Source organism: Phocoena sinus, chromosome 5 (assembly GCF_008692025.1).
Source record: "Phocoena sinus isolate mPhoSin1 chromosome 5, mPhoSin1.pri, whole genome shotgun sequence".
In the NCBI taxonomy this organism is placed as follows: Eukaryota; Metazoa; Chordata; class Mammalia; order Artiodactyla; family Phocoenidae; genus Phocoena; species Phocoena sinus.
Genome location: NC_045767.1, coordinates 36,743,175 through 36,761,406, shown reverse-complemented (window position 1 = coordinate 36,761,406; position 18,232 = coordinate 36,743,175). Strand labels below are relative to the sequence as shown.

General features: G+C 48.3%; 1 protein-coding gene across 3 annotated transcripts in view; it reads right to left on the bottom strand.

The window, feature by feature from the left end:
- The window catches only part of CRMP1 (collapsin response mediator protein 1), a 68,862-nt gene that overhangs the window by 25,398 nt on the left and 25,232 nt on the right, over positions 1 to 18,232 (bottom strand). For all 3 annotated transcript variants that reach the window (XM_032633709.1, XM_032633711.1, XM_032633710.1), the window contains exons 3-6: positions 14,431 to 14,615; positions 10,629 to 10,793; positions 4,806 to 4,867; positions 2,810 to 2,890 (exon numbers count right to left, since the gene is read on the bottom strand). In XM_032633709.1, the coding sequence (XP_032489600.1) occupies positions 2,810 to 2,890; positions 4,806 to 4,867; positions 10,629 to 10,793; positions 14,431 to 14,615 (493 nt within the window). The remainder of the gene's footprint in view (positions 1 to 2,809; positions 2,891 to 4,805; positions 4,868 to 10,628; positions 10,794 to 14,430; positions 14,616 to 18,232) is intronic.

Sequence of the window (18,232 nt, the reverse complement as noted above, 5' to 3'; positions counted from 1 at the left end):
CAATGAGCAGAACACGAGGAAAGAGATGGGATGTCACTTCTGAGGTTAGGTTACAAAGGGACTCCCACTTCTCCCTTGCTCACCCTCTCCTGCTCTCTCACTTGGAAGGAAACAGGTCACCATGCTGTAGCTGCCCATGTGGCAGAGAACCAAAGGGGCCTCTGTCTAACAGCCATCAAAGAATAAAGGACAACAGTCTGATAGCGTGCAAGGAACTGAATCCTAGAAGCAACCCTCTGAGTGGGAATCCTGCGACCCTCTGGAAAGGAATCCTGCCCCAGACCAGCCCTGAGATGACTGCAGCCCTGCCTGACACCTTCACGGCAGCCGGTGAGAGACCCTGAGCCCGAAAACCCAGCCAAGCCACACCTGGACTCCGGACCCACAGGACCATGACGTGGAAAAGGTTTTTTTGTTTGACGATGCTAAATTTAGGGGGTAATTTGTTATGCAGCCACAGACAACTGCAACAGATTTTGGTATTCAGAGGTAGGGTGCTGCCATTGCAATTAACTAAAAATGTGGGAGTGGCTTTGGGAGCGGGCAGTGAATGGAGGCTGGAAGAATTTCGAGGCATGTGTTAGAGAACGCTGGTCTGAAATGGACTGCTAGTAGTAATATGGACTTTGAGAACCTTGCTAGTGAGAGCTCAAAAGGAAATGAGGCATCTGTTATTGAAAACTGGAGGAAGGGGAATCTTGTTATGTAGTAGCAGAAAGCTACTGCTTTCTGTGAGAGGGACAGATAATTGAGGGTGTGCCCCCAGATCCTCTCAATCAAGTTAAGGCCTCTAGGAAGCTCAAGGATGTACCTCTTGGCTGTCTGACCAGGAGGAGGAGGGCTTATTGAAAAGAAATCTGTGGGTATCTTTTGTCTAATGGGGTGAATTCCAGTGAAATTCAGAGGAGGCCCACAAAGGTTTTGGGAAGATTATCTTAGCAAAACACCGGCAGCCCGGACTGGACGGGATAAGACATACAAAATGAATGGAGGCAGTTGGACTCCTAAAATTCTACTGTGCAGGAAGCAGGCTGAGAAAATTCCTCAGCTGCAAGCATGGACTACTTTTCATGAAAAGGAAGGATGGGACCAATAGCCCAGAAGGTGGAGCCAAGAGCCATGGAGAATTATTCTCAGGCTTCAAGGCTTCGAGACCTAATCAAGGAACTGCCAACACTTGTCTAACTGGATTTCAGAACTGCTATGGACCAATGACTCCTGGTGTTTTCCACTGTCCCTTTTTCAATAGGAATGCCCACCCCACCACTATATGTCGTGTGCTGAGTATGTGGGGGGGGGGGCGGGGGAGAGATAACTTGCCTATTTTCTTCAAAGACCTACAGATTGTAGGGACTAAACCCAAGAAGCCTCATCCACACCTAGACCTGGCTTAGATGATTCCAGTCTTTGACGGTGTAATGAGGTGAGAGTTTGGAGGACCCTGGAAAGGAATGAATGTGTTTTGCATGTGAGAGGGTCATCAATCACTGGGGGCCAGAGGAGAGGCTGGCAGACAACCTCTGATACGGCTCCCAGTGACGCTCATTTCCCGGCATTCATACCTTTGTACAATCCCATCTTTTGGGGTGAGGGCTGGATTTCGTGACTTCTTGCCAATGACCAGAATACTGCTGTGTGATGGTACTGAGTTGTTCTTTTTTATTTTGAATTTGAAAGAATTTCAATTTTACAGAAAAACTGCAAGAACACAAATAATAAGAAATAAAGACAATAGCTAACCTTAAGAGTGAAGCTTCAGATCTCATGCCCTTAACCGTCATGTTGCAATTCCACTGGGCTTTGGAACCAGATGGAACTGTATTCACATCCTGGCTCCGACGCCCCATATAACAGTGGGCAAGTTATTACTATCTGAGCCTCAGTTTCCCTACCTATGAAATGAGGATATATGTACTCCTTAGCATCACGCACGGCATTAACTACTTTCATTGGATGCATCCAAACCTTCTATATGCCTGATCTTGATTCGTGGCATCATGATCAACCCTGCCCAGGGACCAAGCAGCCATCCTTGACTTCCTCTCCTTCTTCCCCCATCCAGTCAATCGATGAGTCCTGTAGAATGTGCACCTTCCCTATCATATTCTTGCCTCTTCCACCTCCGCTCTGTCTCCTCTCTTCATTTCCTATGAGAATTGCTGGAGTAAAACCTAGCTGATTTTATTCTATTCCCATCAAATTATCCACCCTATAGCCAGAATGATCAAAATGGGTTCATGTCTCACACTACCCAAAACTTCTGAATGGCTACAGCCTGTTACATGTCCGACATTGCTCTACACATACATGACATCATTTAATCCTCACAACCACACGGCAAGGCAGATGCTTCTAAATGAAGCACAGGAGCCTTCGTGGGATAGAGTTCCTCGCCCAATGTCAGGAGGCCAGACTGGAACACCTGCTCCCAGCCTGAGCTCTGTCCATTAGCCCCGCTCTCAAGTCGGGGAGGATGATGAGCAACCCCAGCTTCCAAGCATTTTCTTTCAGATCCTTATCTGTTGCTCATGCAAACCCGCCATGGTGCACAGGGCAGTAATATTACCCCCATTGTACAGGTGAGGAAGTCGAGGTTCGCAAGGAGGAGGCAATTATGACCCGCCAAAGGCCACGCTGCAGACAGCGTGTGCATGAGTCACACCTGGAGTGCCTGACATGCCATCCGGTTCTTGGCTTGACCCTTCATTGTCTGGTGACCTGGCTGACCAATGCCTCCACCCCCTTTTCTCATATCCTTTACAAGGAGAAGGAGACTGAGGCGGAAGGGGTGGAAACTCACACCACTCACCTGAGCTATCAAATCTCCATTTTCTGCGTGGACCAAGATCACAGCTCCCAGCCCCTTAAGGAAGGTGAAGGCTTCGTAGAGCTAAGGGGGGACAAAGGGGGGTTGGGGTGAGATAAAAATATCACAGCACCAGCATTTGCAAAGACTGCTCTTACTACTAACACACAGTCAACCACCTGCCAGGACGCTCCATCCACATCAATGGAATGCGTCGCTCAACAAGTAAGAATTGGAAAAGATTTTCCCTTGACCCTGACACCCTCCAGATCCAAGAGCAGAAAGTTTGGGTGGGGGAGAGGCGCATAAGTGATAAAAGTGACACCAAGCCGTGATTACATCCACAGTTATACCCACGCGAGCCTTTGCTTTCTTTGTGGCTTTGCTCCTCTGGAGCGTGACGTTATTAATGGTGACAACTGCAGCTGAGAAGCTGTTTTCAGTTTTACTGAAATTGTATAACTAAACCCGCTAAGCCTGTACTGTAGCCACCACCAATCATAGGACATGTGTACGTCTTTACAAAAATTCCAGCTCCTGTCATTTTATAGACCAACTGGGGTCGAGAGACCAAGTCCTCTAATAACTTTAATACTCAGATAACATATATCCTGCCAAGCATCACCTTATTTCGCCAATCCAGGCCCTGTCCACTGTCCAGTGCCCTCTTCCCACCTGCAAAGGATCTGCGATCAGACATTTGCACCTGCTGAGGACCAAAGCCACATGTTCCCTCCCCAGGGGCTCCTGAATCTCAACTTTGCCCTCCTTGCATATAAGATAACACCTCCCTTGTCCAGGATGTGTGCTTTTAGATGTAGACAGCAGGTGGGGGAGGCACTTGGAGGCATGAAGCACTTTTGAGGACCCACACCCAAAGTCTGCTCAACTCCGACTCTAACCAGGGCTTCAGTGAAACAGACGTTCGAATGAAACAGGTGAGAATTTCAATTACACTAGAGAGACACATGCTATTTTTTCCATGAAACTGAATAAGCTTTCAGCCTTTTGGTTTCCAGGCCATCTCGGGGTAAGTTATATTATGCAACTCAAAGTGTCTATTTTGAAAGGTAAGACATGGGTGCTTCTTCCATTGCATATGAGACCCCGTAGGGATAATGAAAACCAGCTTATTGACACTCGTATGGCACCTGCTGTGTGCCAGGCACTGCCCTAGAGCTTCACTTGTATTAAATCACTTAATCCTCCGACATCTTCTCTGAGGCAAGTGCCATGAAGGGCCTAAAGTACAGAGAGGTTAGGAAATCTGCCCCAGGCTGCACAGCAAAGTCAGGGCTTGCTGCCAAGCAGTCTGGCTCCAGAAGCCGTGCCCTTTGCCACCACACTGTCCCACCTTTTTAACAAGCAGAGGGCAGGGCAATAATAACAAAACCAAACCAAGAGTCCCAGGGGTGTAAGAAGGCCAGGTGCCTGAAAAATTGTACTCCCTACACCTGTATTCCTTAGACCACCTTCTTCCTTGACTCATCTCATCCACAGAACAGCTGTTTGAGGTTGTTAGGGCCAGAGATGATCACGTTGTATAGATGAGAAAACTGAGAAAGGACATGACTTGCAATTGGCTGGAGGGACAGCCAGGGCTCTCCTCCAGGTCAGAGCTAAGGTAATGGTCCCCATACTCGCTTGAGCCCCAGAATCAACTGCAGAGGTTTAAGAAAGTACAGATTCCTGAACCTCACCCCCAAGCATATGTGATGGAATATGAGTCTGTGTATTTAGTGAGCTCTTTAGATGAGGCTGAAGATGAGCCGAGTCTGGGAACCACCAAGCAGGGGATCCCTGCTCCACGCCACTTGTACAGGCAGAAAGGAATGCAGGTCCAGGGAAGGGCGATGACTGACAGCTCAGCGTCAGAACCAGGACTTGAACCCAGAGCCCTCCCTGGCCTGCTCTGACATCTCCCCTGCCCTGTGCCACTTTGCCTGACAAGGCAGGCCCATTCCTGCCCAAGGGAGGCGAGGGGTGTGCAAGGACCTACCTGGCTGTCAGACATTTGGTAGAGATCCTTATAGGCCATGTAGACTTGGAAGGAATTGACACCTGTTTCAAGATAAAAAAGACAGTAGAAAAATGCATTTAAGAGGAAAGGACATGTCTTTCCAGTAAATCGATAAGCACTGCACAGGGTGGTAACAACCAAGACAGAAGGGTGCCATCAGAATTCACAGCAGGGGCACCTAAGCCAGCCTGGGGGTGTGGGTGAGGGTCCAAGGAGGTCTCCAGGGAAGGTGACATGTCAGCTGAGTCTGAAGGAGAAGGAAGAGGAGGGGGGAAAAGGACGAAAGGGAGGGGGAGGAGCCGGGGGAAGGCAATTATCTGGGCTGAGAGGGATGGATATGCATGGCATGGACAGCAAGGAGGATAAAAAGACATTAGGTATGTGGGTACTGGAAAGTGTCCTGTGGCTGAAGCAAAAAGGAGCATGTGCTTAAAAAAAAAAAAAAAAAAAAAAATCACTTTTTTTTATTATGGTAAGATACACATAACAAAATTTACCATCATAACCGTTTTTAAAGCGTACAATTCAGTGGCATTTAGAGCATTCACAATGTTGTACAGCCATCACTACTATCTCGTAGAACATGGGCTTTTAAAGCAAGGGAATGACACGATCAGACTTTGTCTCAGAAGGACAGTTCTGGAAGGAGGATGGGTGTGCAGAACAGCAGGGAGAAATGGAGAAATAGAGTTGGAGGATGCTGAAGGCAAAAGAGACGGGTGGGCTGAGGCTCTGAGTGGGAGGATGCAAAAAGGTTGAAATGACAGGACTTATTGTGCAGCCAGCGGGGAGCAGAGGAGGTGGGGGGAGGACTGTTTCTTAATATGCCTTCAAGTGGTTGAGGACAGGAACCACATCTTATATATTATTTCATCTTGCACATCCACAACATGTGCTGTGCCATTAATGTTTGTTGATGGAATCAGGAATCCTTTGGATAAGAAAAAGAAGAAATTCAGGCAAAAGTACTAAATGAGATTGAGACTTCTTTTACACTTAAGCAACAGTGAAGACAAGCCAAAAATCATTTCTGGTCTAGAAAACCTTGGCAACAAAAATTTCTTTTCCCAAAAGATTAAGAAAAATTAAAAGAAAAAATAATATTCAGAGATTAACATAAAAGTATCAGTCTCTATTTAATCAAGTATACTTACATACAAAAACAAAAACCCAGTTATATACACAGACACAGAAGAACCATCAGTGGGTAAAACAGGTAAATCCATAGTGAGAGGTAAATTCATAGCCTTAAATGCTTCATTATTTTTTGAAGGAGAGGGGGAGCATACATCAACTGAGTAAGCTTCTATGATAAGAATCCTTAAAAGAAGAAAATGGAAATTCACCAGAAATTAGAAGTAAACAATATAAATAAAAGCAGAAATAATGACTTGGCAGAATTGATAAATATGCCCTAGAACTGGTTCTTGTGGGTGGGTGGATGGGTTAAAGCTATCTCAGATTAGAAGCTTTCCTCCAAATCATGATAGATTTGACTTGTTATAAATGGAAACTTTCTATAAGTTATTTCTTAAAAATTCAAAATAAAAAGCAAACAACGTGGTGAACATATCTGCAACAAATTTAACAAAGGTTTTTTTTTTAAAAAACCTCTTATTTAGGGCTTCCCTGGTGGCGCAGTGGTTGAGAGTCTGCCTGCCGATGCAGGGGACACAGGTTCGTGCCCCGGTCCGGGAGGATCCCACATGCCGCGGAGCGGCTAGGCCCGTGGGCCATGGCCACTGAGCCTGTGTGTCCGGAGGCTGTGCTCCACAACGGGAGTGGCCACAACAGTGAGAGGTCTGCATACCACAAAAAAACAAAACAAAAAACAAAACAAAAAAAAAATCCAAAAAACCTCTTATTTAGAAAACACCAGACAGTGGTTACTTTTGGGGGGAGGAAGGAGTTGTGGCTACAATGGGGGGCCATGAGGGGTTTGTTGGGGGTCTTTGTTTGGGGCAAATTTCTATTTCTTACCTGGAAAGGGTAATCTCATAATTCACAAAGCCACGTTTTTTCCTTGTGTGGTTTTCTGTATGTTTTGTTTTATATTTAAAAATGCTCAAAATAAAAACAATGAAGCAAAAAAGGCAAACAGAATTTTTAGACAATTTTTTTAAATGCCTAACAAATAAAGGTGAGAATAAGATTTGGTCTCATTTGTAATCAAAGTAATTCAGATGAAAACCTCAGTACTGTACCACTACCATACGACCCAGCAATTCCACTACTGGGCATATAGCCTGAGAAAACCATAATTCAAAAAGAGTCAAGTACCACCACAATGTCCATTGCAGCTCTATTTACAATAGCCAGGACATGGAAGCAACCGAAGTGTCCATCGACAGATGAATGGATAAAGAAGATGTGGAACGTATATACAATGGAATATTACTCAGCCATAAAAAGAAACAAAATCGAGTTATTTGTAGTGAGGAGGATGGACCTAGAGTCTGTCATACAGAGTGAAGTAAGTCAGAAAGAGAAAAACAAATACCGTATGCTAACACACACATATGAAATCTAAAAAAAGGTCACGAAGAACCTAGGGGCAAGACGGGAATAAAGATGCAGACCTAGACCTACTAGAGAGTGGACTTGAGGACACAGGGAGGGGGAAGGGTAAGCTGGGACGAAGTGAGAGAGTGGCATGGACAGATATACACTACCAAATGTAAAATAGATAGCTAGTGGGAAGCAGCCGCATAGCACAGGGAGATCAGCTCGGTGCTTTGTGACAACCTAGAAGGGTAGGATAGGGAGGGTGGGAGGGAGGGAGACGCAAGAGGGAAGAGATATGGGAACATATGTATATGTATAAATGATTCCCTTTGTTATAAAGCAGAAACTAACAAACCATTGTAAAGCAATTATACTCCAATAAAGATGTTAAAAAATAAATAAAAGAATATTCAAGAATAGAATAAACAGGGAGCATTTCCAAAACTTATGAGACCCCAGAAGTCCTTTTTCATGGAATATTTATTTTCTCACTCATCAAATATTCACTGAGTACTTATTGTGTACAAGCACCGTTCTAGAAGCTAGAGATACAGCTGTGAACGAGGTAGGAAGGATCCCTGTCTACATTCTAGTGGAAATAAGCAATGAACAAACAAACAAATAAGATAATTTCAGGTAGAAGTAGGAGGCAGAAAGAGACTAAACTGGCTGGTAATAGTTTACAGTTTCACAAAACATTTGCAGTGACCCTTCTCAAGAGGTAGAACCTATTTCCTCACTCCTTGAGCGTGGGCTGCTCTCGAGACTGGCTCCGCCCAGCAGAACGAAGCGGAAGTATCAGTGGACACATTCCAAGCCGGGGCCTCAGAGGGCCTGCAGCTCCACTCACCCTTGCGGAGCCACCAAGGGAAGAAGCCCACGAGAGCCTGCTGGGCAAGGGAGGGTATAGAGAGCGGTCGCACCTGCCCCATCCTCCCAGCCGGGGCGCAAGGCATGAGTGAGCCACGGTGAGCAGAACCGCCCGGCTGAGCCCAAACCAAAGTGCCTTTCCACAGAGCTGTGAGCAAAGAAATAACTGCTGCTTTTCATTAGTTGTGGTAAAATATCCCTCCCATGAAATTTACCGTCGGAGCCATCTGCAAGTGCAGTGGCCTTAAGTACATTCACGTTGTTGTGCTTCCATCTCCAGAACGCTTCACCTTGGCAAAACTGAAACTCGGTCCCCATTAAACACTAATTCCACGCTGCCCCTCCCCCAGCCCCTGGCAACTACCATTCTACTCTGTGTCGCTCTATGAACTGGACGATTCTAGGCATCTCACATGAGCACAGTCGTACAGCATTTGTCTTTTTTGTGACTGGCTTATTTCACTTGACGTAATGTTCTCAAGGTTCATCCGTGTCGTAGCAGGTGTCAGAATTCCCTTCCTTTTCAAAGCTGAATGACATTCCACTGTAAGGATGGACCACATTTTGTTTATCCAATCATCCTTTAATGGACATATGGGTTGTTTCCTTCTTTCGACTGGAGAATTAACACCGAGTTCAGACCAGGAGTCTCATGCCTGGTACCAGAGCTCTGACACTATGTATGGGGAGTCAGTGGGCGAGCCCCAGAGAGGTCAGCTTGGTGACTTGCCCAGTGTCACTTGCCCAGGGCAGGATTCAGATTCAGGCAACACAACTGCTGGGATCTTTCTACAACCTGGACTATGATTCTGTACAAAACAAGAGTGTGATTCACAGCAACTTCAATGAAGGGATAAAACCATCTGGATATAGAAGCTCAGACTTACGAGACCCAAACTGGTAAATGGGCAAGGAACACAATCGGACATTCACACAAAGGAAAAATGTATGCAAGATGTTTAAGGTAATTAGCAGTTAAAGAACTGCAATGTTCAATGGTAGACTGACTTTTATTCATCCAATTAGCAAGGATTTCATACAAGTAATAACACCCAATGGTGCAAACACGCACGGAGTGAGAGACATGGGATGTGGGCATGCAAGTGGGTGCATTTCTGGGGAAAGCAATTTGGCAGTAAGTGTCATGATTTTGAAAAATGTTAAAACCTTGACCCCATAATGCCATCTCTGAATGGCATTACAAAGATGTTCACCAAACACGATTTACAGTAAAGCAAACAGAAAACCTAAATGCCCAATAAAAAGGAAATAGCTACACAAATTAACCACTACATTGTGTATTACGAGCCATTAAAAAGTAATTAATGAAGAGTAATGATTACTCATAAAACGTTAGGTGAAAAAAGGATTCCAAATAACTGCTATCGTATAACTATACATGGAGAAAACTGTCTAAATAGATAGGGAACAGAAAGCGATAATCCTTAATATTAAAGGTAAGTGGCAACTGGGGGGTAAGACCAGAGGGAAAAACTTTTTCCTTCTCTTGATTTTCTGACTTTTTTTTGTATTTGGGCGATGATACTTTTACGAGAAAACACAGTATATATATATTTAAAAACTTGAAAACACCCCCCATCTCTCCTTGAAGCATGTCATTCATTTGATGGTGCTTCCTCAGACAGCCTCAGAATGGCCTCTTTCGGAGGGACCCCTCACGCCTGGTTTATTCTGTTCTCTTGTTCTCTGTTTCTGTGGGTGTTCAGTTCAATTCACCTCCATTTGGTGTAAGGCACACAGTAAAGTACCCACACCGTGCAGAGATGTCTGGTTTGAGCTCACACAGAGGGGAGAGAGGGTGGGATACAGAGATGCACAGACATAATCCCCTCCCTCGTAAGCTCAGGGTTTAACAGAAGAGCCAGACAGACAACCAGTGTCCTGTAATCCAAAAATAATGCAAAAGGTGCCCCCAAAGAGGCCCAAGTAACCTTCTATGGATATTCAAGGGATGAAGCAGTTCTGAAGTTCTGATTGGGGAAACTGGGATAGTTGAGCTGGGAAGTAGAGTAGAAGAAAGGGCATCCCTGGTAGGGGGCGTGGAGACTGCGACAGCAAAGGCCCAGTGGAGCAGCAGGTTTCGGGGGATGGCGTCCAGGATAATAAGCACCCAGATGAATTTATGGTAGAGAAAGAAAAGTGAGGCTAGATCAGTGGGGGCCTTGTGTGCCAGGCTAAGGAAATCGGGCTCTCTTCTATAAACAGGGAGGACCTCCAAAGGGCCTGAAGGAGAGGAAGACAGACTCCTTAAGGAGGGTCCAATTTTTCCACTGTTTATGGGGCAGGGCACAGCTCACAGTTGGGTTCGTAGCAGATGCAGATAAAGGGATTCTAACTCCACCAATCAGACCCACAAACAAAACAGCGATTCCAGAACTGGGCCCCCATTCTGGGGCTTTAACTGACCTTTGTCCTGCACCAGCACCTCGAGCTCTTCCCTAGCACCATCGTACCAGCTGGTGATGTCCACGTGCAGGGAGTAGTCGCAGCAGGATTTAGTGTCCGCCGCTTCATGCCATTTCTCGAAGGAGGTCAGCAGGCTGGACCCAGGCTCAGGGACAACATGGTCAACTGGGACAGAAACATATGTGTCACATTCCAAGATGCTGAGGACCCAAGTCAACCCAGTGGTAGCCTCTTCACTGCCGTCATCACCATCATTATCTCCAGTGTTAGCGGAACTGTCGTGACCTTCCCTATCCCCCGCCATCACCACCATCACCGTGACCATTATCATCATCACCACCACTGACATCAACAAGATGAACATCCTCGTCATCACCATCCTCTTCATCATCATCCCCACCATCATCAACATCAATGCTGCCATCGTTGTCACCATGATTATCATAGCCATCAGCAGTGACATGGTCACCACCATCTTTAGTCTTCATTACCACCACTGTCCCCACCACTGTTACTGTCATTTCATCCTCCTCCTCGTTGCCACCATCACCATCATTATCATGACTGTTTATTGAATGTTTCTGATGTGTCAGATACCGCCACAAGGGCTTTATATAAATTATCTCATTAAATCCTCGCAACTACCCTGTGAAGAGAATAAAAACATCCCCATTTGACAGATGAGGAAACTCAGGCTCAAAGAGGGTGAAAACCTTGTCCAAGGTCACACAACTAGTAAGCAGTACAGAGAAGATTCCCAGAGTCCTGTCAGCTGCAGAGTCTGGACCCTTTCCCGCTACTCCATGCTGCCTTCGTGGGCATAGAACGCCAAGGCGAAAAGCACCTAAAAGAATATGAACTTCATCATCCCTTTTTCCAATAAAGTCTTAAATGTAAAGCAGATCAAAGGGGAGACAACTGTCTTTTCAACCTCACTGGGCTTCGCACATCCCTCTAGCTCCCACCCTTTTCCTAACATCCACCCTTCACGGCCAGACGTCTGTAAAGAGCAGTCTCTGCTCCCCACTCCCGCTCACTCCTCCACCCACCGAGAGCATCAGCCTTTGCTAATTCGACCTTCCAGTCCTCACTCTACTTGACCTCTCAGAAACCAGTGAATCACTCCCTCCTTCTTTAAACTCGCTCCTCCCTGGCTTTCTGGCTTTTTGTCCCACTTCTGTGGCCATTTTTTCCTTGAAGACTCTTCCTCCTCTACTTGACCATTAAGCGATCAAACTCCTTACGACTTGGCCCTAGAACTTTTCTTTCTACGTGGCTGCTCATTCAAACATATCGCCCCCTCTCAGCCACAGGTTTCTGAACTCTCCGCTAGGATGACTCAAGAGCTCCTCAAGATGAGAATGTCCGGAACCTCATGCCACATCGTCCCCTCCCTGACCCCACTGGCAAAGCTGGTCCCCCACCCCCACCCCAGAATGGTAAGGATATCGCCTCACCGTTCTAAAAGCTAGAAGCCAAGGGGTTACTCTTTACCCTTCGCTTCCCTCATGCACCTCCACTGCTGATCCATCACCACTGCTGATTTCCCTCTGATATGTCACTGGAGCTGTCCACATCTGTCCACCTCCTGGTCACACTCCTAGTCCAAGCCACCCTCAGCTCTCAGCTGAACAACTGCAACCACCTCCCACCGGTCTCGTCACATTCAACCTAGGCCACTCTATTCAGGTCTCTTTAAAACAGGTCACATCACTCCCTTGCTTAACATCCCTCAATGGCTGCTCATCACCCATACGAAAAAGACCAAATTCTGACCTTGGCCATCAAGGCCCAGTACCATCCTCTCCTCCCAGCCTTATCTCACAGGATTCTAGCCGCCAATCTACGCACCTTTGCCTCCTAGGCCTCTTTCAATTTCTTAAACACAAGATGTGTTCCCCCACCACAGGGCCTTTGCATGTGCTGTTCCCTCTTCCTGGAGCTCTGCTCCCCTACACCCTCTTCACCCAGTTAACTCCCACTCATCCTTCAGATCGATGCACAAATGCCACTTCTTCAGGGAAGCCTCCCCGAGCACAGCTCAAAGCACTGTGCCCCTTTCTTCTGTAGAACTAATCATCCGCGTATAGTCATTTGTGTGTGGGTGGTTAGTGACTCCCCATGGACTGTGAGGCCCTGGAGAATAAGCATCATGGCTGCTTTGTTCCTTCTCTTCCCCACCACCTAGCACAGTGCCTGGTGCAGAGCAACCCTCAATAAATATCTGTTAAATGAAGAAATGGGGTGGGGACTCAGAACCTCCCTGCACCCCCACACACACCTCCTAACTGTGGTTCTCAGGGTGACTTCATAGGCTCTTGGTGCTCCATGAAACATACTTTGAAAACCACCCTTGTATAGATGGGGAAGATGAGGCCCATGGGGTTGGTGGAGGGGTCCCCCAGGGGTTTCACAGCTGGTGATGGAAAAAGAGCCAAGGGGAACTCCAGGGATCCCGATTCTTCATCCAGGGCTCTGTCCTCTACCTCACACAGGTCCCCTGAGCCTGGAACTTCCATCTCCACCTCTCCGAATATCCCAGCTCCTGTTCCCAAAGCACTTACCACCATATGCCATGCACTATGTTAAGAAGCCACATGTACGGGCTGGGGGGCACATTACAAAGTCCATGTTACTGACGAGGAAGCTGAGGCTCACAGAGGCTCAATACTGCCCAGTGGTGCAGCTGCTGAGTGGCCGTGACCAGTACAAACCCTGGCAGCTAGGATCCAAGTCCCAAATCTGGGCTCCTCCCACGTTCCTAACCAGCAGACACAGGGCTGCTTTTTGGAAAAGGGATCAGAACGGTGCTTGCCTCCTGAGCTGGGCCATACCCTCCTGGCTCAGGGGGATGGGAACTCTGCTACATGAGCTCTGCTCACAGTGGCCAACTCCAGCCAGCGTGAACCTCCAGAGGAACTCTTCGATGGGGAGAGATGGGCAGGGTTGGGACCAGCTCAGGGACAAGCCACCTAGATGTGGAGTCTAACTATTGAGAGGACATTTCAAATACACTGCTGCCTATTTAATCAAAACTGCTTATTAAAATGGAATCCAAACAAAAGCTCTGTTGGGTTAAAAAAAAAAAAATACAACAATCTGGCTGCAAAGGGCAGTAGAGGAAGAGTCCAGCATCCCAGACAGACCACTGTGGTAGATGGCGTTATTTGTCCACAGTTCTTCTTTCCCCTCCCACCCTCACCATGGTTCACTGCGGACAGAATGCAATTTCAGGGACTTTGCGCTTGGCCGTGTGATTTGCTTTGACCAACAGAACACAGGGCTGAAGTCACAGTGTGTAGGTGAAGAAATGAGACGGTAAGAGGAGGAGCAAGTTTCTGCCAGACACTGCCTGCACTTCTGCCTTCCACTTGGAGAAGAGCACGGTTGAGTTGATCATTGGTTCCAGAATGGGAGAGCCATGGTACCCCCTCCCCAAAGCCAACCCACAGCCTAAAGCAGACCCACACCAGTCCTGCTCCTAACCCTGTGGACCCTTGAATGAGAAAAACAAGTGTTTGCTTGAAGTTTGGGGGCTGTTTGTTATGCAGCATTATCACAGCATTACGGCAGCAACACTGTCTAACACAACCACTTCCCAGCTGCGTAACCTTCAGCAACTTATCACACCTCTCTGAGCCCTTACAGCCCCATCTGTCATAACAACATCTACGTCACTGGTTCCAAAACTTTAGCCACCTGTGCACCAGGTATCCTGAGCAAAGTGCCTGGTGTTACTCAAGATGCGGGGGATGCATTAGAGATGTCACAGCCTATGCCCTAAGGCAGGGGTACGACTCACTGATCATCGTGGTCCCTCCTGCCAGTGCTGCCTTGGTCCCTTGGAAGAAGTCATCAGCGGCCGTCATCCCCTGGGAGGGCTTCTGCAGGTACGTGTTGACATCGATACCTCCGGGAATAACCATCCGCCCATTGGCCTCAATGGTCTTCACTCCACCGGGAACAATTAAGTTCTCTCCTATTTGCCTGGGTACAAACAACAGAGACGGACTTTGGTTCTTAAAAGAAAAACAAAATGGCTGTCAACCGTGCAGCTTCAGTTCCATTAGATATACATTTCTGAGGCAGGTCCTACGCAGGCCACTGGGTGAACAGAGATAACTGAGGCAGGGTCCCTGCCCTCCAGGGGCTCACAGCCTAATGAGGAGGAAAGGCATGTAAAGCAGATGGTTACAATCCAGTTCATACAGGGCGTGGGGAGCGCAAGGTGGGCCATTTCACCAGCCTGGTTATCTGGGAGGGCTTCCAGGGGGAGGCAGTGGCAGAGCTGAATCCAACAGCAGTGAGACCAGCATCGGTATCGAGTGGCAAAGGGTTCTCTGAACAGCCTGACACTCCAGAGCACTTCACACACTTTTGGCAACTGCTTTGGGGACACAGAGGTGAGCGATGGGGGGGAAGCAGTGAAAAGTCCCCTTAGCTCTGCAAGTCTTCAGAGACAGGGCTGTGAAGTGAACTGTGACGCCCCAAAGTCTATATTTTGAAGTCCTAACCCCCTAGCCCTTCACAATGTGACTGAATTTGGAGAGAAGGCCTTTAAAGGGGTCATTACCTTAAAACGAGGCCGTTAGGGTGGACCCTGACCCAATCTGACTGGTGTCTTTATGAGAAGAGGAGATTAGGACACAGACATGCAGAGAGAGGACCATGTGAGGACACAGGGAGAAGACGGCCGTCTATAAGCCAAGGAGAGAGGCCTCAGAAGAAACCAACCTGCCCACACCCTGATCTCAGACATCCAGCCTTCAGAACTGTGAGAAACAAGTATCTGTTGTTTAAACCTCCGAGTCTGTGGACTTTGTTATGTCAGCCCCTGCAGAGTGATACTGACAGGCAACCTGGTTTCTCATTTGCAACAGTCATGAGCACCAGCCTCCGGAAAGCTTCTTAAGCCCCAGTAAAACCTGCCATGAGGGAATCACACGGCGGGTGGCAGAGCTCTCCTAGGCAGGCTGACCAACACTTTTGTTTCCCCACGTGCTTGGTGCCTGGAAACTTCCTCTAGAAGGAGGGCAAATTTCAAAAGCTGGGAAACGAGGAAGAAGAGCCCAGGAATTTCAAAGCCTTGCCCCTGCGATGTCCGCTGTGTCTTATGTGTTGGAACCAGAGTCAGGTGACGTATCCCTCACCAGGGTTGGGTGAGGGAGGCTCAGCCAGACCAGGACAGATTCAACAGCTCCACGGTCAGTGCCCGGCTGAGAGCACTACATCTGACCACGAGCAATTTTTATTTAAAAAAGAAATCCAGTTGTTCTAAACTCTTGGGATGGGGCCCCAATATTGGTTTTTCTAAGTTACCTAAAAACACCAGTAATCAAGACATAGGAAAATATTCCTTCAGTGACCGCAATGTCAGGCCCCAAACAGAATCCACTCGCAGGTGCGAAAGCTCCTTGCTTTTCTGGACTCCTGGGCCGGCTGGTCCAGGCACGTCGGGGCACAGAAGTGACGGGGCTCTACCTGGGGCTCTTCCACAGAAATGGAGCATCGCACACTGTCTACCCTGAAACCAGAAACTGGTCTAGTCCAAGCGCAGTGCCAGGGCCATGGCGAGCCCCAGGAAATGTCAGCATTTCTGCCAATTCCACCAGCGCTACAACTGCGGCCGCTGCTGCTTCTAATCGCCACCCCGCTCCCTCCGTAATTCCCATCGTCATGTACAGAATCCTGCCTGGTCCAATCTTCTCACCGTCCATCTCCAAGCTCATGGCCATGTGCCAGGAGCTGAAGGGAATGGGGTTCAGAGAAGTCACCCCCAAGCTTTGCACCAAGAGCAGTGAACCGCTATTGAGCACCAACTATAGGATTCTCTTCTAATAAGCCCTTCACCGACGCTCACTTGCGCTCACACTAGCTTCTAAAGAAGACGGGGTGATGTTCAGAATGCGTAGCACTGGCAAAGGAACGGGCTCAGCCCAATGAGACCGGGCATGCGCAGACACTCGGCACAGCCCGATCCGATCCCGGCCTGTGACTCAGCCGCCACACCGCCGTGCCGAAAGTTCTACAGCTCGGGGCCATTCTTAGCAGGCAGATCATCGCCTATGAACAAGCCCTCTCTAATCCCCCGCCAACAACCTGTGAGGGAGTAAGTATTCACATTCTGCAAAAGAGGAAAATGGAACCCGGGGCAGGGCGGTGACTTATCGAAGGCCACGCAGCAAGTCAGCGCTGGATCTGGATTCAAGCCCAGGGTCCCCAAGTCTAGTATCAGGCTCTGCCCACCAAGCTCGGCTGTCTCCCTGCTTCCCTTCTGCGGAAGCAGCAGATTCTCCCCGAACTGGGATTAAACTAAATGGAACCCCGCCCCCCATGAATTAGGAGGAAGACTCCCTGAATGGTTCTCAGCGGCAGTGTGCATGGAAGGAAAGGGAAGAGAGGAAGGAAGCCGGAGAAACAGACCCCTGCCCTTACCCCAACGCCACCCTCACCATCACTCAGAAGAAAGTCCTGCGCCAGCAGCATGTGCTTCTCCAATGCTTAGCCAATTGGATGGAGCCCTCGATGAACCATAACGGATTCTGCACAAACCCGGCTGAACAGCTTTTAGGAAAACTTGGCGAATGGCCGCAAAATGAAAGGATTCTTGGGGTTTAATCAAAGTGAAGGGAAATCACCGAGCCTTCTCATGCCAAGCGGTCCCTCAGGCTCTCCCTGCTTCCACACCTCCTTCTCGGTCAGCAGGGACCAGTGCCCCACGTGACCATCTGAAGACCCTGCAAGACATTCAGGCACAGATGCTGGCTCTGCTTAATAAGGCAGGAGAAGCAGCACCAGTGCTTAGAAAGCTTTTCAGCAATAGGGTTAAAAGTAAAAGGCGTCTCCCACTAAGAGGAGCGGACAAATATTGAATTTACGGAAACTGCCTATTTCCTGAATACCCCGGGTGGCCTAAGTGCTAAGTCTCCAGGTGTTCACACAGCCTTCCAACCTCCAACTCTGTGTCGCTGCTGGGAATGGTGGTCCCATGAAAGGGTTCTCCACGTCTCTTTGTCCCCAGGACCCCAGAGGCCCCGCCTAAGTGGGGAACTCGGTGCCGCCTGGTGGTGCCTTAGCTAAGCAGTGGTGACTTAGAAACCTCACTTTATTATGCATCTCACCACACCCCACCCCACCCCCTGCCTTTATCTCCTTTCTGGTTCCAGGCTGTACCCCGGCTGAGATCGAGGTCCCCACCATCTGATGTGTCAGTGTTTGTATGTTACACTCACTTCAACACTCCAGGGTCCCATCCATCCTTGGCATTGTGCCAGGTCCCTGGCTGGGAGGCAATAAGGCAAGACCCCTCGTCAGGGGCAAATGCGCAACCAGGGGGGAGAGGCGGCCAGCACAGGGGGAGCGGTAGCCAGTACAGAGGAAGAACCTGGGCTCCGGAAGGCTTCATGGAGGAGGAGCCACACAAGCTGGGCCCATAGGACAAACAGGAGTTGGGGGGCAGGGGCATGAAACGAGAATGGGGGGAGGGGCAAGGCATTTCAGGCAGAGAATTTTTTTTTTTTTTTTTTTTTGCGGTACGCGGGCCTCTCACTGTTGTGGCCTCTCCCGTTGCGGAGCACAGGCTCCGGACGCGCAGGCTCAGCGGC